Raw genomic sequence first — 26008 nt, forward strand, 5'->3', positions numbered from 1 at the left:
TCTACAACGGACGTTAAAAAAGTGTCGCAGATTCCTCGACCAAGAGTCAACTATTCCTATACGCCGCGAGAATTCCGATCCCGACTTTTTAAAGGCTTCGAAATCCAGTTTAAGTCCCCCTTCCTTCCACAGCGTAAACAGATCCGTTCGAACTGTCTATTTTCTTTGCAATATCGCGAGAAATTCGCTTTATTAACCAATCGATCGGTTTCAAAAATCGCCTCGATTTGCAGCCAACAGCGTCCTTAAGTTCTCCACGCGAGCAACGCGAATTTGTATACCAGGGTTCGGATATCGGGTTCGAGTGCATCGCTCGAGAGCGATCGATGAAAGGAGGCAAGGAAACGAAGCGCTATATACGCACACTCGACTCGTTAGACAAGCAATTTGATGATTTCGCGGTACAACGCTCGCGTTTTCGCGACTGTTGGCCACGACGAGTCTTGATACGCGAAATGACCAAACAGACGGCTGACGATCGAATGACTCGACGTTGATCTCGTCACGAATCGGGTGTACGCGTTGAACGAACTACAGGGTAGACCATGCGATGTCGTTCCAGTGGAAACGGTCGATCGCGTTCATCCACTCTCTGACCCGCGAACACATACGCGCGATGCCTAGGCAAACGCTGGGATTTCTATCGTAACACACAGTGGCCAGAACAAGTATTGGCATCTGTTTCCCGACGAGACGCTTTTTAATCAGCTTTTATGCTTCACTTGCACGGTAGCAAATTTTCATGGCCGCACGAGAACGGTTACTATCGACTCTGCCACGATCTTCGACGTTTACCTCGATTCTAAGCGTACATTTATTTGCTTCCTCTCTTTAAAGCTATTCGAGAATAGCAAGCTACGATGCATGAATAATAATTGGTATGAATAATAATTGCAATCGATTTTAATTTCGATATCCGCTCGTTATTACCTTGTTGTGATACGCACTCGAGGGATTGCAGAGAAGGGACGCAGCCGTAACGCGTGAATAAAATCGCGTTCGGATAGCGCAGATTTTCGAGGGGCTGGAAAGGGGTCAAATCGAAAATACCGAGTAGGAAACGAAATTTTGTCAATATTTGCAGCCAACGCCCAAACACGGAACGCCGCTGATTTTGCCGCCGATTACGTTAAACCGAACGACGACCCGATCGCGCGCAACCGGCGTCGAACGCGTTCCCCGTTGCACCCCCTGGCGTTCGCCGCCGCCATCGAAAGCCCGTAATTTCGAAACAGTCGCGGCAGGTGCGAAATTGCAAATTAAAAGGGCACGGTTTATGCACGAACAACTATAACATCGTCCCAATTTTCCTTGACTATTCCACCGGAATCGAGTACGGCGGGCGCGGCGAGCGTTACGTAAAATAGAAAATAAATAGAATTCTCGGGAACTCGATAAATTTCCCAGAGGATTTCACGATACTACGCGACGTGGTCGCTCGGATCGCGCGAATCCATCAAATCGAAACGTTACATGCTCATTTGTCCATATTTTTCGAGTCTCGTTCCGTGTGTTTACACCCATCGCTATTATACGAAGATGAATGGGAGCGATAATTCTGGTTAAACTTCAACGCGGACGCGAGCAATAAAAAAAAAAATGACGCCAGCGAATAAAGTCAGGATCGATCGGAATTTCGAACAGAGAATTAACCACGATTAACACAGTGGCCGGAAAGAGACGAACCGCTTCCAGACGGTCGAAACTTCGAGGGTAACGGATCCATCGGGGCATCTGAACCGAGTTGGACAGCGGACGCGATATATTCAAGCGTCCCACTCTATCACTCAATTACGTTCGAGTAAGAAAATGGAGCAGTGCGGTGGGTGCGGTTCACTTGGTTACGTGGTGTAACGCCACCACTTCACAGTGACCGACCAACTCGGTCGCTTTAACCTGTATCCCCTGGCTACCCCAGAGTGGAGTCGCTACCTTTTAAGTTAAAAAAAAAAAGGGAGAGAGAGAGAGTGCGACAGAGACAGAGCGAAAAACCGATAAAAGTGCGCTTCGACTATTAATTATTGACGGGTTGGCGTTCCGCCATTAAGTCGACAACTTTATCGCGCGTGACGCGAATGTGTCCTCCGGATCGTTTCCTGATTTCAAAGACCCCGGGTTCGATCGTCGACACCGGACCTCTTAGGCGGAACTATGGGCGTTACGCGCGCCATGTGCGTCCCATCTATCGCGAATTAATCACATTTACGTTAGTACGATAATTATAATAGGAAATTATAGCGTTGCGTTATATGGAGTGAGAATAATTAACGTCGCTCGACGATGATATTAGCTGAATGCGGCTGTGTCGCGAATACATTTCGCAGGGGGATGGAAGAGGGAGTAGATAGGCGAAACAAATCGTCTCGTTTCGCGATCGAGCTGGACTCCATTAATTTCAATTGCGTTAGATTCACGTTTAATCGTACCTTTGTCACGGCAGATACGTGCCTCTAATTTTATATTCGGACGATGGTACGGCTGCGGTCGTTCAATGGGAACATTGTCGCGTGTACACGGGACAGTGGGACACTTCAATGCGCTCGCTTTATGAGGATGCACGCCTTTTAAGATTAATGGGTCGATGCCAATTGTATGCGATAATCACGTAGAAAACTCTGTAATTATCGTTGCAATTTGAATAACGTAGTTTATTGTTGTTCGGTAATTGTCAATGTATCTATAGCCGGATCGAGGGTGGTTCGTCTAGCGCGAGCTAGCGTGTAATTTGCATTCGCGCTGGAAATAGGAACGAGCGAACAGACGAGAGGATGAGTCGAGAAATGTTTGTAACTGATTTGAATAAACTAATCTGTGCGCCCAATTTTCCTAATTTCTTTCTTAAAACCCCCGACAGACCTCTCAGGCTAATCTGCGAAATCGACTCGACGCTTGCATCTTTAATCCATATCGTACATTCGATACGAAACGCCTTTGGTTGGTATAAATAAAATATCAATTAATTAAATTCCCTCACCGTTCCACGATAATCGAGCGATAAGGCGAGGCGGCTCGAGTAAGTGCCGCGACGATCCACGATCCTGAAACTTTTATACTCGCCGATGTCCCATTTTACATTCTCCTTTTAAATCGCGAATGGAAAAGTGAAAATGGACCAGCGAAATTATTAAATACCGCGACGTGTTATTCCCCGCTATGAATACTAATTTCACGATCCCATCCGGGCGAAGAATTCACCGTCAACTCTGCGAAATCGTAATCGAGCGGATTATACGGTCGATGAGACGAGAATTCGGACCGGTTCAACCCCGGGAATACTCTGCCACGATTAAAAAGGAGAAAAAACCGGAGGGTGGTACCAGAGGAAGGGAAGGAAATCGTAATCGTTACGGATTATACGATGATACGCGTTGCTGATCTACCGAAACGGAAAATCGAATCGATAGTTAAGGGATGAAATAGAACGTTACGAGACAAACATGGCTGACACAGGAAATCTGACGATAATTACCTTGAGCTTCGAGATTAACTTCTTAAATAGATGCGTGAATTAAAATACCATGGATTCTTCGAACGAACATTTGCGAACTTAGCAAAATCATTACGATTTATCCGACAAGACTTTGTCCACGAAAAGATTAATTAAAGACTGTAAATACAAACCGGAAACTGTACGCAAAGGAGTAGTTAAGTGTCTTAACGATGTCTGAAGAGGAAGGAATTGTTGTAAAGCAAGTAATTCCATTGGAAGATGGTACGCAGACATTAAACGCGCAGGGTTGCAGCGGCTCGCAAGAAAAGATCAACAACCGCAATTGTAGACCGAAGCGAGACGTTGGATGGCTCCTCCGTCCGCCACTTCGGTCCCGTATACACGGTGGAATTAATATTCGCGCGATAAAACGTAGAAACTTGGCGAAATTAATTCCAGCCGCGAGCGGACGGGCTCCTCCGCGTCTTCCCTCGAAATACCTGGCGGCGGATCAAAAGAAGGAAGGAAATTTCCGCGGCACACGAAGGAACCGCGGCGAACGTGACAACCGCAGGAGGAAGGAATCTGAATACGTCAGGAATGGCGGGCAGACGTTAATTCGAATGTAAATTTTGTCCCCGCATAGAGCCGTGACGGGCGGATCATAAATTTGAATAATATCAATATATCCCGGGCCACACACTAAATCATGCTCGCGTCACGCCTGGGCGAGACGATTGACTGACGATGACAGTCCTCTCGCCCTTAATGGCGTTTCTTCCGGCGACGTTTTACGTTTCCAGTGGCCTCTGTCGCGCGGAAGAGCCCGCGCCCCTTTGTCGAGCGAAAGATCGTCTGTTATCAAGACGTCAGATTTAAACGACTCGAAATTTGTAATTAAAATTAATTTCAACACTGCGATCTATCATCTCAGGAAGTAAAATTATAGTCGTTCGCGATAGATACACTTGTTTTACGTATCGTGTTCGGTTCTAGAATTAACGATCATCAGATAATAATTAAACTCGAGTTAAATTAACTCGAGAGTGGAAAGATGAAAATAAAGAATTAAAGTACGCGCTGGAAGGGTTGATCTCGCAAACTCTCACCATACCCAGAGTTAAAAATGCACCGTTTCAGGTCAGCGCGCGACAGAAAAGAACAAGTGAAACAAACGATGAATACGGAGTACCTTTCGTCGGAGGATATACGGTAATACCGGCTTCTGAAAAGCCGATATTTCATCGAAAATTGAATCGTAACGCGCTAGGATAGAGTGCTTTAATCAAGGGCTGGGCCGATAAAATGACATCGAGTCGAGCTGGCTACGGAAGTGCCAGCGCGTCAGCAGGTTTTGACCATTCGCGCTCGCATTTCCATGGAGACGCGAGTACGCCTGATGACGGAACGATCGAGCGGATCGTCGATCGAAAACTTTGAACCAGCGACTTGAACCAGCCTCGAAAATCGTCAGATGAGAACCGTACGCTTCGCGTCTTTGGATTTTTCTCGACAGCGGCCATTTTGGTGAACCGCGTACCCAGATACCTTAAAAACGCTGCCACTTTTGCGATCAACTATATGTATAAGACAGTTTTGACAATGGTATCGAGTGACAGCGTGTTATTGGAAGCGCTAAAGAAAAAAATGGACGCGAATAAAACGGCAGAAGAACATAGATTTGTTTGACGAGCAATGAGATTCATAGACATCCGTCGAAACGTTTCCAGCTACGATGGCATCGATTTGTATTTATTGGCCGCGTAAATGTACAGGGATGCGATCGGAGCACGTTTGATGGACATTCCACGGATAAGGCATAGAAATTTCGATTACCAGACAAACGACGATGGAATCTGACGATCACACAACTCTCTCTCTCTCTCTCTCTCCCTCTCTCTAACCCTCTGTTGTCTCTGTAAACTACGGCTAAGAGAAATTTGTTTACGCTTCGAATTAACGATTCAAACCGAGAGGTCGATATTAGAGTTTGAAAACGATGGCGAGGGGTGGGTTACAATGGGCGTTAAACCGGTCGCAATAAACACCATTATCGCGATCCTAATTCGAGGATGTTATCTTACGATAACACGAACGAATCAGGGGGATTTAAACCGCCACGATGGAAGGTACGAGCGAATTAATTCGACGGTTACAACGGCGACTGTGCGTGGTTATTGCCAGGCAGTTTGCATTCGCGGGGCACACGACGAGCGTGCCGTCGATCGGCCAATGAAAAATACTGTTTCCGGCAGATTGGCACGTCAATTCGCGTCACGCGCGAGTACAGCACAAATATTGCCGGCAAAGCAAACGCAAATTTTAATCGTGATGGATCCATACATTCGAGATCTCTGTATTCAACAGCCGACGCCACTCGCGACGTATCCAACCGTGCAAGAATGACACCGCCCAACAACGATGAAATTGTGGGAACGATGATTTTTCACTTAGAAATTCGAAAAGAATAAAACGAAAATATCTAGTATCTACTTCGTTATTTCATCGCTATTTGTCTTAATTAGATGTAACACTGGGAGACGTGCACAAATAAACAATAAAGGAAAAGCTTAAAGTCTAGCTCTTCCAACTGCGTTCCTTTCGTAAAAGGATCAGAGCAACAATTAAGCAAATAAATAAACGAAATTTGGCTTCGTTCGGAAAGCAGCGAGGCGTAAAGTATCAATAAAATATCGAGTGAGCAGGGTATGACATCGAGAGCAAAAGGAACGCGATAGAAAGACAGTGCCAGAACAGGGTGGATAGCGAGGGTGAGAGAGGGAGAGGCTACAGGACTACGCCCAGGACCACGGCACCCCTTGAAAGCACTCCGACGTTTTCGCGCGATTCCATAGAAGCTTTCGAATGGCTTTCCTCGGTAACAGTTCGAGGGAAGAAGCAATTTATTCGTCGTCTCGAGTAAAGACGCGCCGTGATAGAGTAAAGAAAAAACATTTCCACCCTGTATTTAACTAGGATTTCATTCATCGATCAATCCGCTCGTTTCGCGAATCGATCCCGCTTTCGAAAGGAGGATGTGAAAACGAGGTTCCCTCTCGTTCGAAGAAACGCGGCCCCACATTTTTCTCGCAATTACGTTTACAGGAGAACGAGTCGAAATGGAAGTTCCAGACAGGAGCGTAACGCAAACAGCGAGCGCACGGTTTTTCTCGGCTTTGCGTTCAATTTCAGTTTTTCCGTCGAACCGGAGGGAAGAAATTTCCCTTCGGTCCGTGCGCGAAGTTACAAAAGACTTTAAGATCCACGGGGGCGAAATCGTCAGAGGGGAAGCAGCTGAAAAGGAGAGCCTCGAAAGCAGGGGGGAAGAATGCGATTATTCGTCTGTCAAATGAGAAAAGTTGCGTTTTAAAGTTTCGCCCTCGCGGAAAGTCTAGAACGGGGAATTCAATTACACGCCTTTGTTCTAATCGCGAGGGAGATGATGGCGCGGGTGCCGTGACAACGACAACGCCCTTAAAATTATTCGGTTCAACGGACTAATTAAATTAATTGACACGCACGTAGCGGGCGCGCGTATCGCGCCGCGGATTTGATTGTCGCGAAATTTCGGGCGTTGTTACCAACCCCTTCATTTATTCACGCAAACGAGACGCCCCTCTGGAATTTTATCATCACCACGGGAGCAGCTGCTTCGCTTTGCGCGCTGAACGCATTGGCATAATCGCGCGAGAATAGTTCCACCACCCACGCAGATACGTACGTACGCGTACGAAATGGAGCACGAAGACGGGGGAATCGAAATAAAGGTCGACAACATCGGTCGTAAGGGGAATGCGCAGTGGAAAATTCCTGTATGCGAAACGTAAATACCCCGCGTCTCGTGCCGCCGTGAACTTTCAGAAAAGATGCGTGCGCAGTGCCGATTAAAACGTTCTATCTCGTTTAACGAGTAGTTGGGAAGAAAGAAGGGTTGGGAATAGGAAATTTGAGAGACAACGAGCGTTCGAGACGAAGGGTAACTGTACTCGGTTAGACACGCGATGGCTCGACGTAACCAGGCGAAGTTTGTCCAAAGAAAGAAAGAAAGAAAGAAAGAAAGAAAGGAAGGAAGGTAAAAAAGAATAGAGAGAGACTCACGTTGCTCTGCCGGCGGGTGGGCACATTGCCCGCGGGCGTCGATGAGGAGTAACGGTGAAGGACGAGCTACCGTATCCCTGGCGTGCTGTGTAGGGAGCACGAGGACTTGGTGCGCCGTGCCGATTTACCCGCAGCAGTCCCCAGTCCTCGTCGCGTGGACGTGGCGCACCCGCACATATCCCACACGTACTCGACGTCGTGGTCGTAGTGGCTGCTGTCGCCTGTGCCGTCCCCGCCGCCGCCGTGACCGTCGTCGTCGCGTCGTTGATAATCGTCGTCGTCGTCGTAAACGCGTGTTAGGCGCGCGAAAACCGTATAGACGTAACCGTGGACGTCGCGCGGTCGCGGGTCTGAGTCGTGGTCGCGGTCTTAGTCGTGGCCGTGGTCGTGTGGGGTCGTGGTCACTACGTGTACGCGGCTATCGAGGGACGAGCGACCGGCCGGCCGGCACCACCGAGCCTAAACCGTCGCACGTTAGATCGGTAGACGGCGCACCAAAACACCAACACCCACCAGAGGACCACGCAACACCACCGATATACAATGTAGACGATAGAGCCCCGTGTAGAGATCCGGACGGCACAACAACACCACTGATACTAAACGAGTAACGAGAGAACACCGTACGACACGCGTGACCTCCGCGCTACCAGGCCTTCGATGGCCCGAGACCGTACGAGCCAGCAACTGCGACACCGCCGTCTACTACAACTACCGCCAGCGTGAGCGTGACAGACAGAATCATTTTCGCTTTCCTCAGCATCGTGCTCGTGGTAACCGACGTCGACGTCGTTTTCTTTTGCGACACTGCTCCTGTTACTCTCGTTGCTGCTGCTGCTGCCACTGCTGCTGCTGCTGCTGCTACCGCTGCTCCCGCTGATGCTGACGCTACTGTTGCATTCCTCGCCGTCCTGGTCGTGCTCGTAGTCGTTAGCGTGTTGTTGCTGCTGCTGCTGCTGCTCGTCGAGATCGTCGTCCTGGTCACGCTCGAGCCGTTCGTTCGCAACCTGTTCGTATATCTGGACGACGCGTTCATCGTGATACCCCGACGAAAATCCAAAAGTACGATCCAACTTGCCATAATCGGCGGGATCTAGCGGCTCCTGCCAGCCGCCAGCTCGACGACTGCGGACTTCTACCTCCTTCTCCTCCTCCACCTCCTCCTCCTCTTCCTCCGCCTCCACTACCTCCTCCGCCTCCTCCTCCTCCTCCTCCTCCTCCTCCTCCTCCTCCTTCTCCTCCTCCTCCTCTTTCTCCACTTGCTCGTATCCCTTCGACGCGAACTTCCACCTTGCGATGCGATGCGACAATCGCGATCCCGATTCTACGTGGATCGGTAACCACCGCGTACGCGATTCCCTTCTTCCTTTTTCCCTCTTCCTCGCTCCCTTCGATCTCTCCGTAGCAACTTTCTAACCACCGCGGACTACTACTCGTATCATTCGCTGGCGATGATGCGGCACGCGCGGCAGCCCGCATAAGCGGCGGCCGCCTCTTCCACGAGGCTGACGACGATCATTCACCGCTCGGAGCACCCACCACTACACCACTACCACCACCACTGCTACCATCACTATCGGCCACCGCCACCCTCAAGCCACGCTGACCTCCTACCGACTTTCGTCTCCTCGACACACCTTTCTCTTCCTCCTCCCTTTCCCTCTCTTCCAGCTTTTCTGTCCGTTTCACCGCGACATATACGCACATACGTGCACCGCGGCTACCCGAGCGAACGAAACGTTGCCGTTTCACCCGTGTCGACCGTTCCGACCAGCCTCCCACACCGCTTCGATTCTCTCGTCATTCCAGCGGCGCATGTTTTCGGGGTTGCACGGTATCTCGTACGGGGAAAAAAAAAAATACGAATCCCACCCGTGCCACGCCACCCGTTCTCGCGACGCACTCTACTACTACCCCTTCGAACAGCGGCGCAACTATCCTCGTTCCTTCCTCCAACGGGCAACCGAAAATCCACCGCCGACTCCTATGCGCGAGAGGCTGCTGCCTCCGTTCCTTCCGTTTCCTCGAATACGAATGCTGGCAGCTGGGCTCTCTCTCTCTCTCGCTCCCTCTCTCTCTCTCCCCGTGTTCCCGTTCCCGTTCCTCGTTCGCGTACGTGTATGCGTGGTTCCCTCTGGACGTTGCTCGCAGCGTGCGTGCGTTGGTTACGCGCGTGTTACGTGGGTATCGGGGCGCGTGTCGATCAGTCACAGCCAAGAGTCAGTCACTTCACTCCACACTCACTTTTGGTGCGCGCGTTCGTCTCGGATCCTTGTACCGCTGCGGGTGCTGCACCAGGGAGTCGTGTCGGTGCAGCAGGCACTCCCAGGACGTGTCTCTCTCTCTCTGGCAATGTTCCGACCGAGCAACCCACCTTAGCACTGACGCTCTGCCCGTTCCGAGGGTGGAGGAGGTGGATGAGGAGCAGGAGGAGGAGGAGGGGTGTTGTGGCGAGCCGTATCTACCCCTCTCGTTCACTCTCGCCCGCGCATTCTCGCCCTCTTCCTTCTTCGCTCTCCCTCCTACCGGTTGGCCCGCCGCTTCTTCTCTTTCCCACGTTCGCTGCCTCGCTCTCGCTGTACTCTCGACTCCGCTTAGAGTCTCTCTCCGGTTAGAGCCCCGCCGCACAAGCCACCCTGCGCCCCGGGAGCCAATACCAACCCATGTGGAAGGCCCGACGCGAGACGCTGGCGATGACTTGCGAAGTCGACCGAACGTACCCGAGCCGCCGCCACCCCTGCGCGCGCGACCACCGCCGCGCTTTTCCACCCTTTCCTCTCTCTCTCTCTCTCTGCCTCTGAACCGATCCTGTACACCGACCGACCCCGTGTGCATCCCCACCAGCCAGGTGCCGCCCCTGAAAGCTTGCGAATCCCGCAAAACACGACGCGCAGCCATGTGGCAGCACGAGACAGAACCGGCTACGAGCACCCCCGAGCTTCCACGAACCAACCCCGAGAGAACGCGAGACCATGTGGAAACCTCGAGGCGGCGACGCGCCGACAGGATCGTAAGCTCCTTCCTTTCTCTCTTCTCGTCGGCTCGCTATCGCCCCATAGATAACGCGTTACCAACTGACCAGCCTCTACTACCATCGAACCCTTCGATATTCGGAACGGTCGCGCATCGTTTGTTCAATTATCATCCCCTCCCTTCTTCTTTCTCGTAGCTCTTTCCCTAGCTGAGGCTAGGCGGAGCATCTCTGTTTGTCCTTCCGCTGGTATTATCATCTCGAAGAGGCTACGTACATCAATAGCGCTACTGACTCTTTGAACGCTATCCAGGATGCGGCAGAATTCGTCCAGAGAATTCGTCCCAAGGTGGGTGCACCTGAAGCACGGCACTGGTGCACGACGCTTGCCGAACATCGACGAACCGCCCTGTGCGCGTCTCTCTCGCCCTCTCGCTCCCTTCCCGATCTACCCTGCGCTTTCCGTTCCACTTGTACGTGTTCAGCGTCTCGCCTACCCTCTGTCCTTCCTCGTTGCTGTTCTCTCCACGAGGTATCCCAGTCGATACTGACACTGGCGGTGCGAGGTCGACTCGTCAGAGGGTGCTGAACGGAGTGCAGAACCAGCAAAAGGGGCCCGGGGAGGGTGGTTATGAAAAAAGAAAAAAATACCAGAGAGAGAGAGAGAGTGGATGCCTTACGTTGCTCCCATCGTTCTATCCTCTCCTCGTCCACATTCCGTTCCATCGTTCGTCCCGTTCCCTATTTCCGCCTCCTGTTAAAATTCTACAATAGACGCGAAGCCTTATCCGATGCGGACATATCGGGCGCAACCCCCGCAGCCTCTGTCTCCCTTTCTTCCTCGTATTTCCGCCCGTTCCACGTGCCGCGTCGTCCGTCTTCCCTCGAATCCTTCGTTCGTTCGCGAGCTCGAAATTGTTACATTTAATGAAACTGCGCGAGGGATTTTCAGAGTCCTCCGCCGCTAAAGGGTCCAGACGTTACTGGGTCAGCCCTGTGTGAATGGGCTGATCGTTCTCGATGATCGTAGCACCGCCATAAGGCCGCGTAATCGCACGTGAAAAGGGATGTTGACAAATGAAATCTTCAAACAGTCACCCTTAGCAACGTGCGATGTCGAGATCGACGCAGCTCTTTCACCTGATCCAGTGTAACATTCAATCGAACCTCCTTTGAGGAAGGTTGAAAAGAGGCAACCCTTCTATTGCACGAATTTCGAATAGCACGGTAATCTTTGCACGGGGCTCTAGAGCAGTCGAAGAGCGGAATAATTAAACGATACGGCAGCGGGAATTCGCGCGGATTAACCACTGTCGGGAGCACGAGATCTCGAGCAGGAACGGGTGGGAAAAATGAACGTTCCATTGAATTATTAAGAGCGGGGAAAAGGGCGGCGCGTTAATGCCGCGTCGATGGCACGAAAGGATCGGAACGGAACGATACAGATCGAAATATATCGTTGTAACTTGTTGAACAAGCGTCCAGGACGCGTCGTCGGGCCGCGGTATTGACTCGGATTTGTTTGAACGAGGACTCCGCAGATCGCTTCCACGCGTTCCGTCCGCGGGAAAAGTAAAGCGTCTCTCCACAGGTTTGCTTGACCTCTTCAACCCCCACGCTTTATGTATTATGTATACACCTATCGGGGTGAATTTCAGAGGTGGCGTCCGATCGAACGTCGACTCCACAGGTAAGGATGACGGTGTAATTATAGCGTGACCGTGCAAATATGGCACTGGATGGTAAAGTCATGCTTAAAAAAAAGGGAAAATTGAGCAATTCCCAAGATATTTTCTTGAATGAAGCAATTGGTAGCGAGAGGCTATGGCTGACTAAACTCGATATAATCCACTGTGGCGGTTTGGACCACCGCTTGCGAGAATGGATTTAGTTGGAGAGAGTAGACGCGAAAGGAATTGTACGATAGCACGATGGGTACTTTAAGAACTTAATTTAGATAGTAACAAATTCTACGCGTCGAAAGATGCTGTAAGGAAAGTAGCAGAGGAGCATTAGTTTAGGCAGACATCGATTTACGATGTCAACGATGTCCTTCACTTTTTGTATAAAACAGAATTTATTGAACTTTTGAAACTAAACGACTAACAATGAACCAATAGCAATGAACGAACGATATCCCCGCAAACTTTGTGCATCCCTCAGAGTAGACCCGAAGAAATGTTTGAGAGCGAACTTAGGCTGATGATGATCTCGATTAGAGTTTCTCTCGAACTTTGCTGCCTAAATGGCCATCATAAATCTAAGCCATTCTAATGCCCGATAATCTTCTTGTTCTCTTACAAGATATCTACCTATAATTGTTTCCACATTAAAATTTGCAGTAGAAATTTAACCCTTTCACCCTTGGCCTACACAGAACCACGAAATATCCTGCAACGTGCACAGTAAAAATACCACTGTTCTTCAGCCAGGCGATACGTCTCTTACTCATCTCATCAAACACACTAACTAAGAACAAAACGAAACATCAAAAGAGCATGAGAACACGAGAGATCTCCATCGCGACAGATGGAAGTGACGAAGAGGAACGCGCGACTATCGGTCCCAGGATGCGTGCGTTTCGAATGTATCGAGGGGGTGAAGTATTCGCGTACTCGCGAGACATCGTGTCCAGCGGCTGTTAATCGGAGCGGAACGGGTGAGATCGAGGAAAGTATGTGACAAGCGCGTACACGTAAATGCAGGCAGGTACGCGGTGCAACCTCAGATATGCGGTAGGTCCGTTGCCACGCCGTCCCTGATGGGGTATGTGTAAGGTATTTCCGGAGAGGGGACCCCGATCCAGAGGGTATTCTCTCTCCAAAATAAACGGGTATGCGTGAAGTTCTTGTTTCGGGTGGCGCAGACGCCGGAATTCCTCTCGAGGGCCACCGCCGCGTTCTGCATTGCCTTTGGAGTAGGCGAACACGCCCTGTTCCGAGGGCAGTCCACCCCCCCCCCCCCCTGGCCCGTGACGCTCACTGAAAATTCGACGGAATTCGAAACCGTCCGCGTATCCAATAGGCATGTGTACGTACCAACAGGCCGACGAAACGAGCATTACCGATGCGCACGGTGATATCAATAATTCATGCGACCAGAGGGTGGGCCAAGCCGATCGGTGACCGACTGGCATTTGCGTTTGCGGCCCGTAAATTGATTCGTTATATTTGAAGGTGTCACAGGATTATCTAAACGATCTCCTCTGGTTACGTCGCCAATTTACGGACCCGTGAAATACCTCCAGAATGGAGTCGTTCCAGTTTCTATTTGGTAGAACCAAGTGGAAAGTTAATGCGTCGATTCGAAGCGATCGTATCGAATTCTATGGATCAGCTAATTTTGAAATTGACTGTTTCGAACAGCTCCAGAAAGTGTACGAATAAGTCGAAGGAACTGTTATACCTTTTTTTTATTATTATAAGCACCGTATATTCTATTTATGTAAGGAAACGTGTGTCACGGGTAATGCAGGTACATTCCTAAATAAACAGTACGAGGTAGTAACTCCACGGACTGCATAGTATCGCAATGTCTCGCGAAAATGGAAACGACCCACTACTACTCGGCACGTGCCGACTACTGGACGTATTTCCCAAAGGTGTTCTCAATCTAGAAGACGGATAAGCTGCCTTCGAATATCGACATCCCAGGATTTGCTCACGCATTCGATACTGTTATCCGAAACCGTGGGCGTTGTAACACGGGCAAACAATTACACGCGAATGGGAGAAACATTCGATATCGCATTTGTCAAAATTCACACGGCATACTATATAACTCTTACATCTTTTTCTTTTTCATACTGCAAATACTTCCACTGCGTGTCGTCGCGTCAAAGTCTAAACCATACGTTTCTTATCATTTCACACATTTTCTAATAAAATTTTCGACTTACTGCACCCTGTTAATGGTCGCCAGTATAATCAAGAGGCTCGAGACAATTCGAAGGGGCACCTATGGCAAAGTTAGGATAACAATGTTACTAAATTCAGGCGAAACTTTTGGATGAAAGAAGAGCAGGGCGAGACGGTAATGTGGGATATTACGAACCGTATGCCGCGCGGCCCACTTGCACAAATAAATTCATTTAGAATATTGATTCCTCATTGCGGTCGTCGCGGTCCCCGTGTAACACTGGCAGATAATAGAACTGCGACTGTTTTCGAATTTACCCCGTAGCATACGGGAGACGTATTTGCAACCACTAACGAGCGCACCAACGCATCCTATCTCACCCCCACGACCCGCTTAATTTATAACATATAAGTTTATAACAAACCCGCCGGCCGGGCAATCGCATTAATTCCAACTCGACAACAAACACACCCTATTACGATTAATTAAAAGCTATACCGCCGGTGCCGTTCGAAGATAACAGCTTCGAAGGAATTTCCTGGGATAAATGGCTATCGAATTTGGTGACCCCTGTAAACGACGATCCTTCCTGATACCGCGTCCATTAACTAAGCAGATCTCGATACTCTTGGCTCGAAGCTATTTCTCACTTTACCCAAAATACATGGTCAAGACTTTTTGTATTTCTTGTTTCTTAAATAATTATTGTTCAACAAGAAAAGTATTGTTCAAGAGTGGATTCGTGGACTACGTAAGTGTAAAAACCTCTGATTTAGAGAAAAGATCGGAAAAGTATCACGGCATCGCTCTCAGAAGTTCGATTCAAAGCTTAAGGGGTGGCTTTACAGGATCCATCTTTCTACGCGGTCGAGTGCGCGATCATTTAAATGAAACAATAATGTTGAAAAGGATAGAGAGCAAGAAGACAGACAGAAAGAATTATTCCAGGACGGAGGATAAATTTGTTATTCCGCGATATATACGTACGTAGATCCCAGCGCGGCGGTCGGGTTTAAAAAAGCAGCTGGTCGCGCGACCCCTAACTCCATTCCGCGCAGTCGGGGTGGCATTATTCCCGACGCGGCTGCGAGAGTCTCCTCGTTTTCTTCCACCCTCTATAATGATGTTTCCTCGAGCTCGGATTTCCTACGTTTCTTTTTTTCCTCCTTTTTTTTCCTCTCACCATCGTGCCCCTTCCTTTGTCTCCCGTCACCAACGTCGACCCCCGCGAGACTTTAACATCTTGCTTTAACGTCGCTGAAAGATCAGAACTCGAGCGAATGATGTCAGTGACAGAGGGGCTGGGACAACTCTCGCGGGAGCTCGAACGGACAAAGAAGAGCGGCGAAGAAGTTGCCGACGACTTACTCCTGCTGGCGGAACGGCGGCGAAACGGGTGGAGGGTGGGTTGGGACGAGCCCGTTCGCCGCAGAATCATTTCTTTCGTTCTGCATGAGCCGGCGGATGGAACGCGGAAACCCTCGAAATTGGGAAGAGGATTTCTCCTCTCGATCAACCGGTAGCTCAGACGCATCGTGCCGCAACAACGATCCTCGCAACCGCGGCGAGGGACCAGCTTAGGGTCGCGTTACTATATTCGAAAGCTACATATATTCCTAACAGAAATGTTCGTACGATCCCAAATTCGCGCTTACGGCTCGAATTGCAAATATCTCGATCGAAAATTGTGTGCTCGCGTTGCTTCGAGAAGGATAGACTGCACGTATCAGCGTGATAGATCATAAATTAGTGAAGAATTTTGCGATACGTTTGCTAACGAATGGCGTGGCGATCATCCGTACAATGGGCACCAAATTTTAGCAGATACGAGCATACACGAAACCGTCCTTCGGCGTTATCCGCAACTAACGACGCAAAAAGTTGAACGTCGAAAGTTTGCTTGTTCTTTCTCTTCTATTTACTCTTTTCTTCCTTCGTTTTTCTTTCTGTTTGACTTATTACCTCGGACGGGCGAAAATGGTACCTCGGTCCTCTGCAGGTTAATTCTTGAAAAAAATGTACGTAGCGGCTAAATGGCAGCTCGGCTGTTGCTGCGTGATGTATCGCTGTTTCGAGCCGTGCCGGGTGCAATGCCGCGATACGAGTGTGATTCACGTGATAAAATTCGAAACGACTGCTATACATTATATCCATAAAGGTATCCAGAAAAATGACAACAACAGGTGGGCTGGTTTGAAGTGTACGAAATACGAAAAAAAAAGAAAAAAAAAAAAAAAATACAAGACTCCATCGAAAGCCCTGCAGCGAGCGCGTTCCTGGCCGTGTCGTCCACACTGCGACGGGAATAATACGAAGTGGGACATTTATGGAAATTTATGCCAGTTTTTCTCCCAGCGAGCGTGAGAGCCGTTCTTTGGCCGCTGGAATATTTATCCGCTGGAAGCCATCGCGAGAGACGAGAGATGTACGCGTCGCGGCGATGGCCGAGTAATTTCGTCTCGAGTCATTTAATCTTTATTCTTATAAAGCCATCTAACGCGCGTGCACGCGTTCTTTACACTTCCGTGATCCGTGCGCCAACAGGTCAAACGTTAATTATTGAAAGGCTGTCCCGGAGAGCTACGGGGGCGTAATGAAAATCAGAGTGGAATCAAGGAAGATGACTTCTCGCGGCGAAATTAAAACAGCGGGGCAGAATGTATTTTTTACGAGGGACGTCGGGGCAGTTGTTAACCCCTTAAAATCCGTACCACGCGAGGCTGCGATACTCTTGCGCGCGCCGCCCGACCCACCCGACCGTCTCTCTCCACCCCTAAGGAATTCCAAAGGGAATTCCTGCCGGTGAACGAGAGAAGAACGCGGATTGCAACGATGCCAGAAACCCCTGGCATCGCCGCGAGACTGGAAATTACAAGAACAAATGTCGTTTCTTGGGCAATGCGGCTAACAATTCCTACCAGCTAGACGGGGAGGGGTGGTGGTGTTGCAGGCGGGGAGCGGAAGCGAAAGGGAGAAAGAGAGCAAAGTAACTGGATCAAACTAAGTTTACGAGGCAACGGCGGGGAATTAAAAGTGTTATCGCGACGCTAACGCGCGGGTACGAGCGAATGCAGAGTGATCAGCCGAGCATGAGGCGTGACGACGATGGGCGCGCAACCCTCTGAACGGTGTTCCGTGCATGTATACCCAAAAGGGGGTCACCATAATTTACAGAGCGCACGCAAACACTCATTTAAACTCCAACACGCCCTGACCATTATCCAGGTTTCGGGGATGGCCGCGGGATGGGTAAACGTGGAGAAAGCTGGCGGTGGCGCGCGAGAGAAAGAGCAAGAAGAGGAAGTGGAAGGGAGCTCGAGGGCGGGATGGGTTAAAGGGGTAAAGAGAGACACTAGAGGGAGGATAAAGGGAGGATAGGGACGGTGAACTGTTCACAGTACGACAGGAGAATCTAACAACGAACTATAATGGGATTTCAGCTTATCTCGCGGCCCTGGAGTTTTCCTTGGTGCAGGAACGCGAGGGAACATGTAGCGAGGTAAGAGATAGAGGGCTGCTTGATGCGTGACACCACATTAATTACCGGTACGTCCCAAGAACCAACCAATTTCGAGGCACATCCCGACACCAACCAGCCCTTCGATCCCTCCTCCTCCTCCTTCTCCTCCCCCTCCTCCTCCTCTAGACTATGCTCGCATTATGTCTACTACCAACCTATCCAACCTCCTTGCACCACTTCTCATTCGCCGCCGTTCGTGTGTTCTCCCTTTGCTTCGAAATTTCTCGTCTCTCACTCCCTCTCCCTCTCTCTCTCTCTCCCTCCCTCTCAGCCCCTTTATCAACAAAGAGAAGATCCCTCTGGCTCGCTCTCGTTTCACCGGTGTAACCTGTTTTGCGCTCTTCGTTGAAATTTCAAACGCGCAACCCCCTATACACACCCAACCACCCTCCACACCCTGCCCGCGCGTTTTAGAACTTTCAACACAGATAATGAACAGAAACGAAATTCGAAAAGCTGTTACTTCCGATGTTACTCTCTCTCACCCTCGCCATCTTTCTCTCTCTCTCTTTTAGTTTAACAAAAACTGGTGGCTGTTGAGCGATTGGTAAATTTAATGGAAATGTTAATATTTGCGATGCAAAGATGTTCTATGAGAATAACTGTGGACAGAAGGAATGCTTATAATGGAAAGCAAAGCCTAGGTTATTGAAAAAAAGAAAGTTCGATTAAAAAATACTAGAACATAAATTTCAGTAGCAAAAAATCGAGGAAAAAGGTATTCTAAGTTTCTTTTTATACGAAAACCTACGAGCTAATAACATTGGAAGATTTAAGAATACTATTAGCCAGCTCACCCTCTGAATTGTTACAAAAAAATGCATCCAAGATTACGATGACACGACACTAAACGAATGTTCTTGTACAGAAGAAATTGTGCATAAATCATACGTACTAAACTGTGCATTATTCCGTAGTGCATATTTCTTAAGAAGCAGAGGGAGAGGGATTGTGCCTCGTCCGAGAAATAACAGCGCAAAACCATTCTTATTCCGGTCTGAAACAGTTGCAGGGAAGCGCGCGAGGCGTAAAGCGTAAAATACTTCGCAACGCCTTCGGATAAGACCCCGGTGTGCCTCGGATGCGTGCACACATCTACACCGTGTGCTTTTAACCAAATGCATGTTTCACGAGGAGGCGTCGCGACGCGGTAGAGCAGACTTTTCCTACTCGACCGACGTATAGTTATTAGCCCATCCCGACGAGTTCCTCCAGGTCCTCGCTTGCGCGGGCATTCAAATGAATTCCGGATGATCGGCCATCACGCGCGCAGACGTCGAAGCCTGGCAATATAACTTGCCACGGAGTGACTGACACCCACATCCGGCCGGGTCAGAACGAACACGTGCGCGTAAAAAAATAAGGGGATGAGAGGAACATCCACTTTCCGTAATTTTATATTTTATAAAACAAATTTAGCTATGGACTCGAGTGTGATTACTTCTTAGTGAACACTACTAACTAAATGCCCTTTAAAAGATTCGTTCTACATCCCTGAAGTAACAAAATATAAATTTGATCAGCCAAGAACCATTTTGCTGAAGAAAGAAATTCCAGAAAACACCCCAAATGATACACATTCGATCTTGCTACTTTCCAGACAGACAGCACGCGCTTCGCAGAACGTTTCGAACCGCCTAACGCCTTTTAAATCGTCCCTGTTTCTCCTCTTCTACCTACACCCATCGAGTCGTACCGTAACGAAAATATAACCTCGTAAATTTCTCCCGGTTTACCGATCAAGCATCTTGGTATTAACACTTCGAGTATCCAAGCAACGAGAAGCAAGGGTAAGAGAAAGCCAAGAGCATGAAGAAAATAAGGGAACGCATCTCAACGCACCCCGGTGGAGAACATATTCCTCAGCACAACCAGATGCCGCGCGCGTTTCCGCGAGCTTACACGCTACGATCGTACGCGTCCTTAGCCGCATACACGCGTGCACGTACACGCGATTTCTATCGAGGCGAAGGGAGGCTACCCCTTTCCGCCCTAAAAAGTACCATCGCCGCGATCCAGCGGGTTCCTCGTGACGGAGGAGGGACGGAAAAACAGGCGCGTTTATCATCGAGCTCCAGGCGGCGCATCGAGACGAACGCGGTGGGAAGATATAGGCGCGATAAGCGCAAGAAAACCGTCCGCGTATCAGGACGAGACGCTCTAATGTACGGGGGCGTATAATGGCTCGTTTCTGTCGCCGGGGGAAAAATGTCGTCGGTCGCGCGCGATGGAAGCGGCGTTGGCTCTCGCGTTAACGAATTCTCGTAAACGGGCGAGTGTTTCGCTCGCTCGAGTTTCAGTTACAGGGCCAACACGAGGACGCTGAAATGTAAACGGGCGCGTCTTCCTTTCCCTTCCGCGCCCCATGGCTGGTTGGGAAATAAAAGGTTTTCGATGTAACACTCCGCGCACGTATTTGCCGACGCGCTTTTACGTTGCAATTCAAGATAGCCCACGGAAAGCGGAATTGATTCTCGTTACAAGGAAATGTTTGTCCAACGTTTAGAGAAGCGTAGTCGCGCGGGCTGCGTCGAGCGCGGGCGTTGAACGTGGGCTTGTTAAAAAATAACAACGGATGAATTTTTCGCCGACACGGCGCGGTAAATATTTGACCAGGGCTCGAGCATCCGGTTTTGTCTACGGAGGCTCGTTAATATTAAAAAAATACTTAAGGCAGGACTATAAAGTGTATCAGTATGCGCGTGCAGCCGTACGAGGAGAGCGAAGGGTAGTTACCTCTGTCGCTGCCACTGGAAAGTGGTTCCCTAACACGCTTAGTGCCTCGCAACGACGAAACCCGGAAAAATAATCCCATTTATCGTCCTATGCACGGGCTGCGAAAGAAGCTGCCGCGGCGGAACGGTGGAATTGCTGTGCAAGCGAATTTGCCAAACTGAATTCCGCCCTAATTCCCTCCGTAAGAACGGGAACACTGTCGAATGATAATTAGTATTGATTTATGAAATCTTGTTAACGCTTAGACTCGATGCTGGGCAAATGTAACACGAGGGATGGAGTATCGCATCTGAACATATAAATCTCTTAACGTAACATCAATTTCTTTTGTCTTTGCACGTATAACCCTAAAGAGGGCGATACCAACAAAAGAAGGAGCCACGTTACCCGAGTGGTGCACTTTAAAACAAGCCGAAAACAACGAATACACGAGTTCTTCCTTGTATACGGGCTCAACTGCGGAAGGGGGTTGAAAGTGGCGAAATCGCATTTCATACCTCACCACAGAGGTACCTGGTTGAAGCGCAGGAACGAATAAAAAATGCATCCCTGTTTGGAAATCTCTTAAACACCATTCCACCCTCGTTCATCATACTTCATATTACCATCGAGAAACCTCTACGGTATACTGTTCTCCAAGAGGTCCACGGGAAACAAAGTAGAGATGAACGAGAATCCCTTCGAATCGATCATACTTCTAAACAAAATACCGCTTTGACGGTACAGAGATACTTAACATACTTTCAACGAACGAACGATCGTTTGACGAATCGAGTTCGATTCGCGGATTAATTCCATCGATACCTCGCACCGCGGAGATTATTCACCGATTGACCTGGTCAACGTATAGATACATCCACGGTGCATACGCGAATAGGTGGAAACCGAAGGCGGTGGCAGGTGGGGTGGAAAAATTCCACGGGAACGAGGGGGAGGACGGTTTCGAAAGGGCGTAGGGACGTCGAGGAGGCGGAGAGACCGGTTGGGACCAGCGGACGCTCGCTTCTTTTTCTACCGTCGACGGGGTGCAACGCACTGCGCAGTGGCGAGCCGGCGGAAACGCGCAGGCACCCCCAGCGTCACCTCGGTGCATGCGCAATGGTGTATTGATCCTGGCGAATCTGAGATGCACGTAACATCATCCAGTGGTCCATTGGCTGTACACAATGTCATTTCTGTTCTGCGCTCGCCCGACGTGTCGCGTACGAAGAGAGACGCGTCAGTAATGCGAGACCGATCGGCAGCTCGTATCCGCGTATCCCGATCGGCCGCGTCCCGCACCGCGGCCTCGCCACGACGTTCGAGAGAACCGCGCTAGATTATGAGATACGCGAGAGGACGCGAGATCCGACCTGTTCGAGAGAGTGCTCGAGGAGCCTGAAGAGAAACGGGAGCCCAAGTACGTAACACTTCGTCGAGACTTCTAATGTCCAGATTCGATCAGATCCGTACTGTTTCTTTTTTGTTATTTCGAATCGATGGGTTTTGGAATTTCAAAGCTTTTCGTACATGCTCGACGCGTCTTTTTGACAATTGTTTGAGATGAAGTTTGAGATACGCGTCTCGAGTTAGTTTTCTACCTAACGATTTTAAGGAGGGAACTCGATGAGGAAGATTTATGATCAAATAAACATCTTTATGATAGATGTGTATCGGTACTTCAGGATGATCGTGTCTCACGTTGTACTCAGCGTGATCGTAGATGTAAAGCGCGATTCAGTCTTTATCTCAGAACGTTGACTCGAAACGATGAGTCTGAGTTCGAGAAAAATGATGTTCAACGCTTATTAATTGCAATTATTTTCGCTGAAACGATTAATATAACCAGACTGTAGTCAACGCAACAGGTTCGTAATACCGCGAGTATTAATAGCATCGCAGAGGATAATTAAATTACCGACGTCCGGCTATATAAGCTGAATTAAATCGCTGGCCTTTTTTTTAATTCGCAATTCAATTAATTCTCCAATTGTAATTGTACGAAATTTCCTGCGCAAACGAACAGGATGCCGATTGGACTCGAACCTCGAAAGTAGCCAAGCACCACTTAACTCAAAATGATACTGCGGACAATCATTCTGATCATCTCCGCGAGGATATGCTACAGCAATCCCGACGCGAAGAGACTGTACGACGATTTGCTGTCGAATTACAATCGACTGATCCGACCCGTTTCTAATAATAATGACACCGTAGTTGTTAAACTAGGACTTCGACTGTCACAACTCATAGACCTCGTACGTGGATTCCTTTTTACATAATTGAAGTATCTAATCCAGAAACGCTTAGAAATCGAGCGAGCAAGATTAAGCAGTAACGCTTGAACATTTTCAGAATCTGAAGGATCAAATTCTCACGACGAACGTTTGGCTCGAACACGTAAGTGTCTCACGAGTGGCTTTCGCAAGTAGATAATACGATTCGTCGTGTGCACGTTGACTAACGAAGACGAACTTTCCACAGGAATGGCAGGATCACAAGTTCCAATGGGATCCAGCAGAATACGGTGGTGTCACCGAACTCTACGTACCCAGCGAGCACATATGGCTTCCTGACATTGTACTTTACAACAAGTACGTAAGACGAGCTCTAACTTACTCTCTGACGCTTCCTGCGTTTCTCTTCTTCTACTGCAAACGTTGTTCTCAGTGCGGACGGTGAGTACGGAGTGACCACGATGACTAAAGCCATTTTGCATTACACGGGGAAGGTCCTCTGGACGCCTCCAGCGATCTTCAAATCCTCTTGCGAGATAGACGTTCGATACTTTCCGTTCGATCAACAGACGTGCTTCATGAAGTTCGGTTCGTGGACTTACGATGGTATCCAGGTAACTATATCTGTACACTATTCTTCTTAATCATCAGTAGTAGCTCTAATTGCATCCTCGTTTCTTAATAACGTTGCAACTTTGATTAATATACTCCAAAGCGAGGAATAATCAAAGATGGAACGTTTTAGTTAAGAAATCGTTCTGATTATGCTTCTTGTCTGAATCGTATTCGCAGATCGACTTGAAGCACATCAATCAAAACACAGGAGACAAGGTGGAAGTTGGGATCGATCTTCGCGAGTACTATCCAAGCGTCGAATGGGACATACTAGGGGTACCAGCGGAACGTCACAAGAAATACTATCCATGCTGCGACGAGCCTTACCCTGACATCTTCTTCAACATCACGCTGCGACGTAAAACGTTATTCTACACGGTGAACCTGATCGTGCCGTGCGTGAGCATCTCGTACCTGTCTGTGCTGGCGTTCTACCTGCCAGCTGATTCCGGCGAGAAGATCGCCCTCTGCATTAACATCCTGCTATCGCAGACGATGTTTTTCCTTTTAATATCCGAGATCATACCATCCACGTCGTTGGCGCTGCCGTTACTCGGCAAGTACCTGCTTTTCACGATGATCCTGGTCGGCCTCTCGGTGGTTATAACGATCGTAATACTGAACGTTCACTACCGCAAGCCGAGCACCCATAAAATGGCGCCGTGGGTCAGGAAGATTTTCATAAGAAGATTACCGAAATTGCTTTTAATGAGGGTGCCGGACGATCTCCTAAACGACCTCGCCGCGCACAAGATACACGGCAGAGGTAGATCCGGGAAGAAGAGTAAATTCAACGCTGCTGTTGCAGCAGCCGTGCAATCATCCCCGATAATCTCCTCGCCGGATTCTGCCCGCCATCAACGGATTGATGGTATATACCGTAATTATCTTATTTTATTTACCATTTCAACGGCACGAATTATTGCAGGAATCCGGTCGACGAGTCCATAAGTTTTTGGTTTCGCGTTTAAAGATGCCTGATGAACACGGTTGTTCGTAAATGCTTTTAAAAAGCTTTCAATGTTCTCTGGTAGTTTTGAGACCATAGTATTCTCACGTGTCACCGCCTGTTTGAATACTTTATTAGAACTCTACTGTCTCTGTGAGATCGCTATGCTTCAAAAATGTTATTAGCTGTGTCTGATGGATCTACGCGAGTTATTTGATCGATCGACGTTCTGTAGCTGAGCATCTTTTAACGAGGAACACGAACAGTACGATTATCACAGATTGTTCGATTAATCTGACTAATCGTAACTAACTGCAATACTTCTTCTCGCGAGCAAAATCCCGGTTACGACCGATTGAAAAGAAAAGAATACACGTGTGTGACGACCGTTTCTAGTTTGCAACGGGCTTCACACGACAACTGCCCACAACAGATTCCTAGGAGGAATCGGTGGTTACAACGGACTTCCTACAGTGATGTCCGGTTTGGACGAGTCGTTGAGCGACGTGACGCCCAAGAAGAAGTACCCCTTCGAGCTGGAGAAAGCTTTGCATAACGTGATGTTCATCCAGCATCACATACAAAGACAAGACGAGTTCAATGCGGTATGTACACACGTGCAACCTGAAAATGAAAGTTCAGAATCGTTAGAGTTAATCATGTTTTTCGTAACAGGAAGATCAGGATTGGGGTTTCGTGGCGATGGTTCTCGATAGACTCTTCCTCTGGATCTTTACAATAGCTTCGATCGTCGGCACGTTTATCATTCTCTGCGAGGCACCAGCGCTTCGCGACAACACCAAGCCAATCGACATGGAGTACTCTTCCGTGGCGCAACAGCAGTTTCTTCCTCATGGTGACTTGTTGGAAACTCTCGTGTAGAACTGTTAGAAGCAGTTAGATGAGCAGACAAGGAAGCTGGGGTGCTGATTTCTGCGCGCATTCGTCTTTCATCGAAGATTCCTGGTCGCTGCCAATGTCGAATGAAAAAGTATGTTCGAGTCGAATCAACACCCACGGCTTCTCTATCCTTTTTACTACAAAATACACAATTTTCCATTAGCGTCTATCTCGAGACGTCGAAACGTTTGATTTGTACTTGACAGTATGACACGTGCACGCGACTAACAAGTGCTCTTTAACAACAATAAAACGTTCCGCTGGAAAGACGTTGCGATGTTACTCGTAGAGATTTTTTAATGTCGATTCCGTAGAACGTAAACGAAACGGTACGTTAATCGCCCATCGAAGTCTAACTGTGTATAGGGGGAAAACATTTTTCGCGCTCGATTCGATTATCTTCTCGTGGAGCGATCGAGGAAATTGTTATGTAGCAATTTTTTCAATTACTACAAAAAAAAAACAGAAACGAAAGCAAAATATCAATCAACCTTTTTCATTAAAAAAAACGAAATATGTACTCGAACTCGTTCGATATATTGTACGCCTATGAAAATGAAATAAACAATTACGAAAGCATCTCGTATCATCTCATTCACGATCGCGCGTACCTGGTCCAGCTTAAAACTCTTGCGATTTGTGATCTCTAAACGGATCTGTGCACGCTTCGAAACGAAAGTACAGTTTATTGTATCAAACACGTACAAGAGAAACG

The 26008-nt window shown here is 48.7% G+C and overlaps 2 protein-coding genes across 3 annotated transcripts in view; one reads left to right on the top strand and one right to left on the bottom strand.

The window, feature by feature from the left end:
• Positions 1-7706, bottom strand: part of Nachralpha1 (nicotinic acetylcholine receptor alpha1) — a 130613-nt gene extending 122907 nt beyond the window's left edge. The window contains exon 1 of the mRNA XM_076907226.1: positions 7529-7706. The gene's annotated coding sequence lies outside the window, so the exon portion shown is untranslated. The remainder of the gene's footprint in view (positions 1-7528) is intronic.
• A 14042-nt stretch (positions 7707-21748) lies between these two features.
• Positions 21749-25362, top strand: Nachralpha2 (nicotinic acetylcholine receptor alpha2). 2 transcript variants are annotated; one of them, XM_076907230.1, is made up of 8 exons: positions 21749-22012; positions 22619-22850; positions 22948-22992; positions 23077-23186; positions 23263-23443; positions 23622-24324; positions 24790-24998; positions 25069-25362. In XM_076907230.1, the coding sequence occupies exons 2-8, from the start codon at positions 22671-22673 to the stop codon at positions 25273-25275; spliced, it is 1635 nt and encodes a 544-aa protein (XP_076763345.1). In that variant the 5' UTR covers positions 21749-22012; positions 22619-22670; the 3' UTR covers positions 25276-25362. The 2 variants fall into 2 exon arrangements, with proteins under 2 accessions (XP_076763345.1, XP_076763346.1); XM_076907231.1 differs by having other exon boundaries at positions 23622-24315.
• Positions 25363-26008: the final 646 nt, after the last annotated feature.

The sequence above is a fragment of the Xylocopa sonorina genome, chromosome 15 (assembly GCF_050948175.1).
Source record: "Xylocopa sonorina isolate GNS202 chromosome 15, iyXylSono1_principal, whole genome shotgun sequence".
In the NCBI taxonomy this organism is placed as follows: domain Eukaryota; kingdom Metazoa; phylum Arthropoda; class Insecta; order Hymenoptera; family Apidae; genus Xylocopa; species Xylocopa sonorina.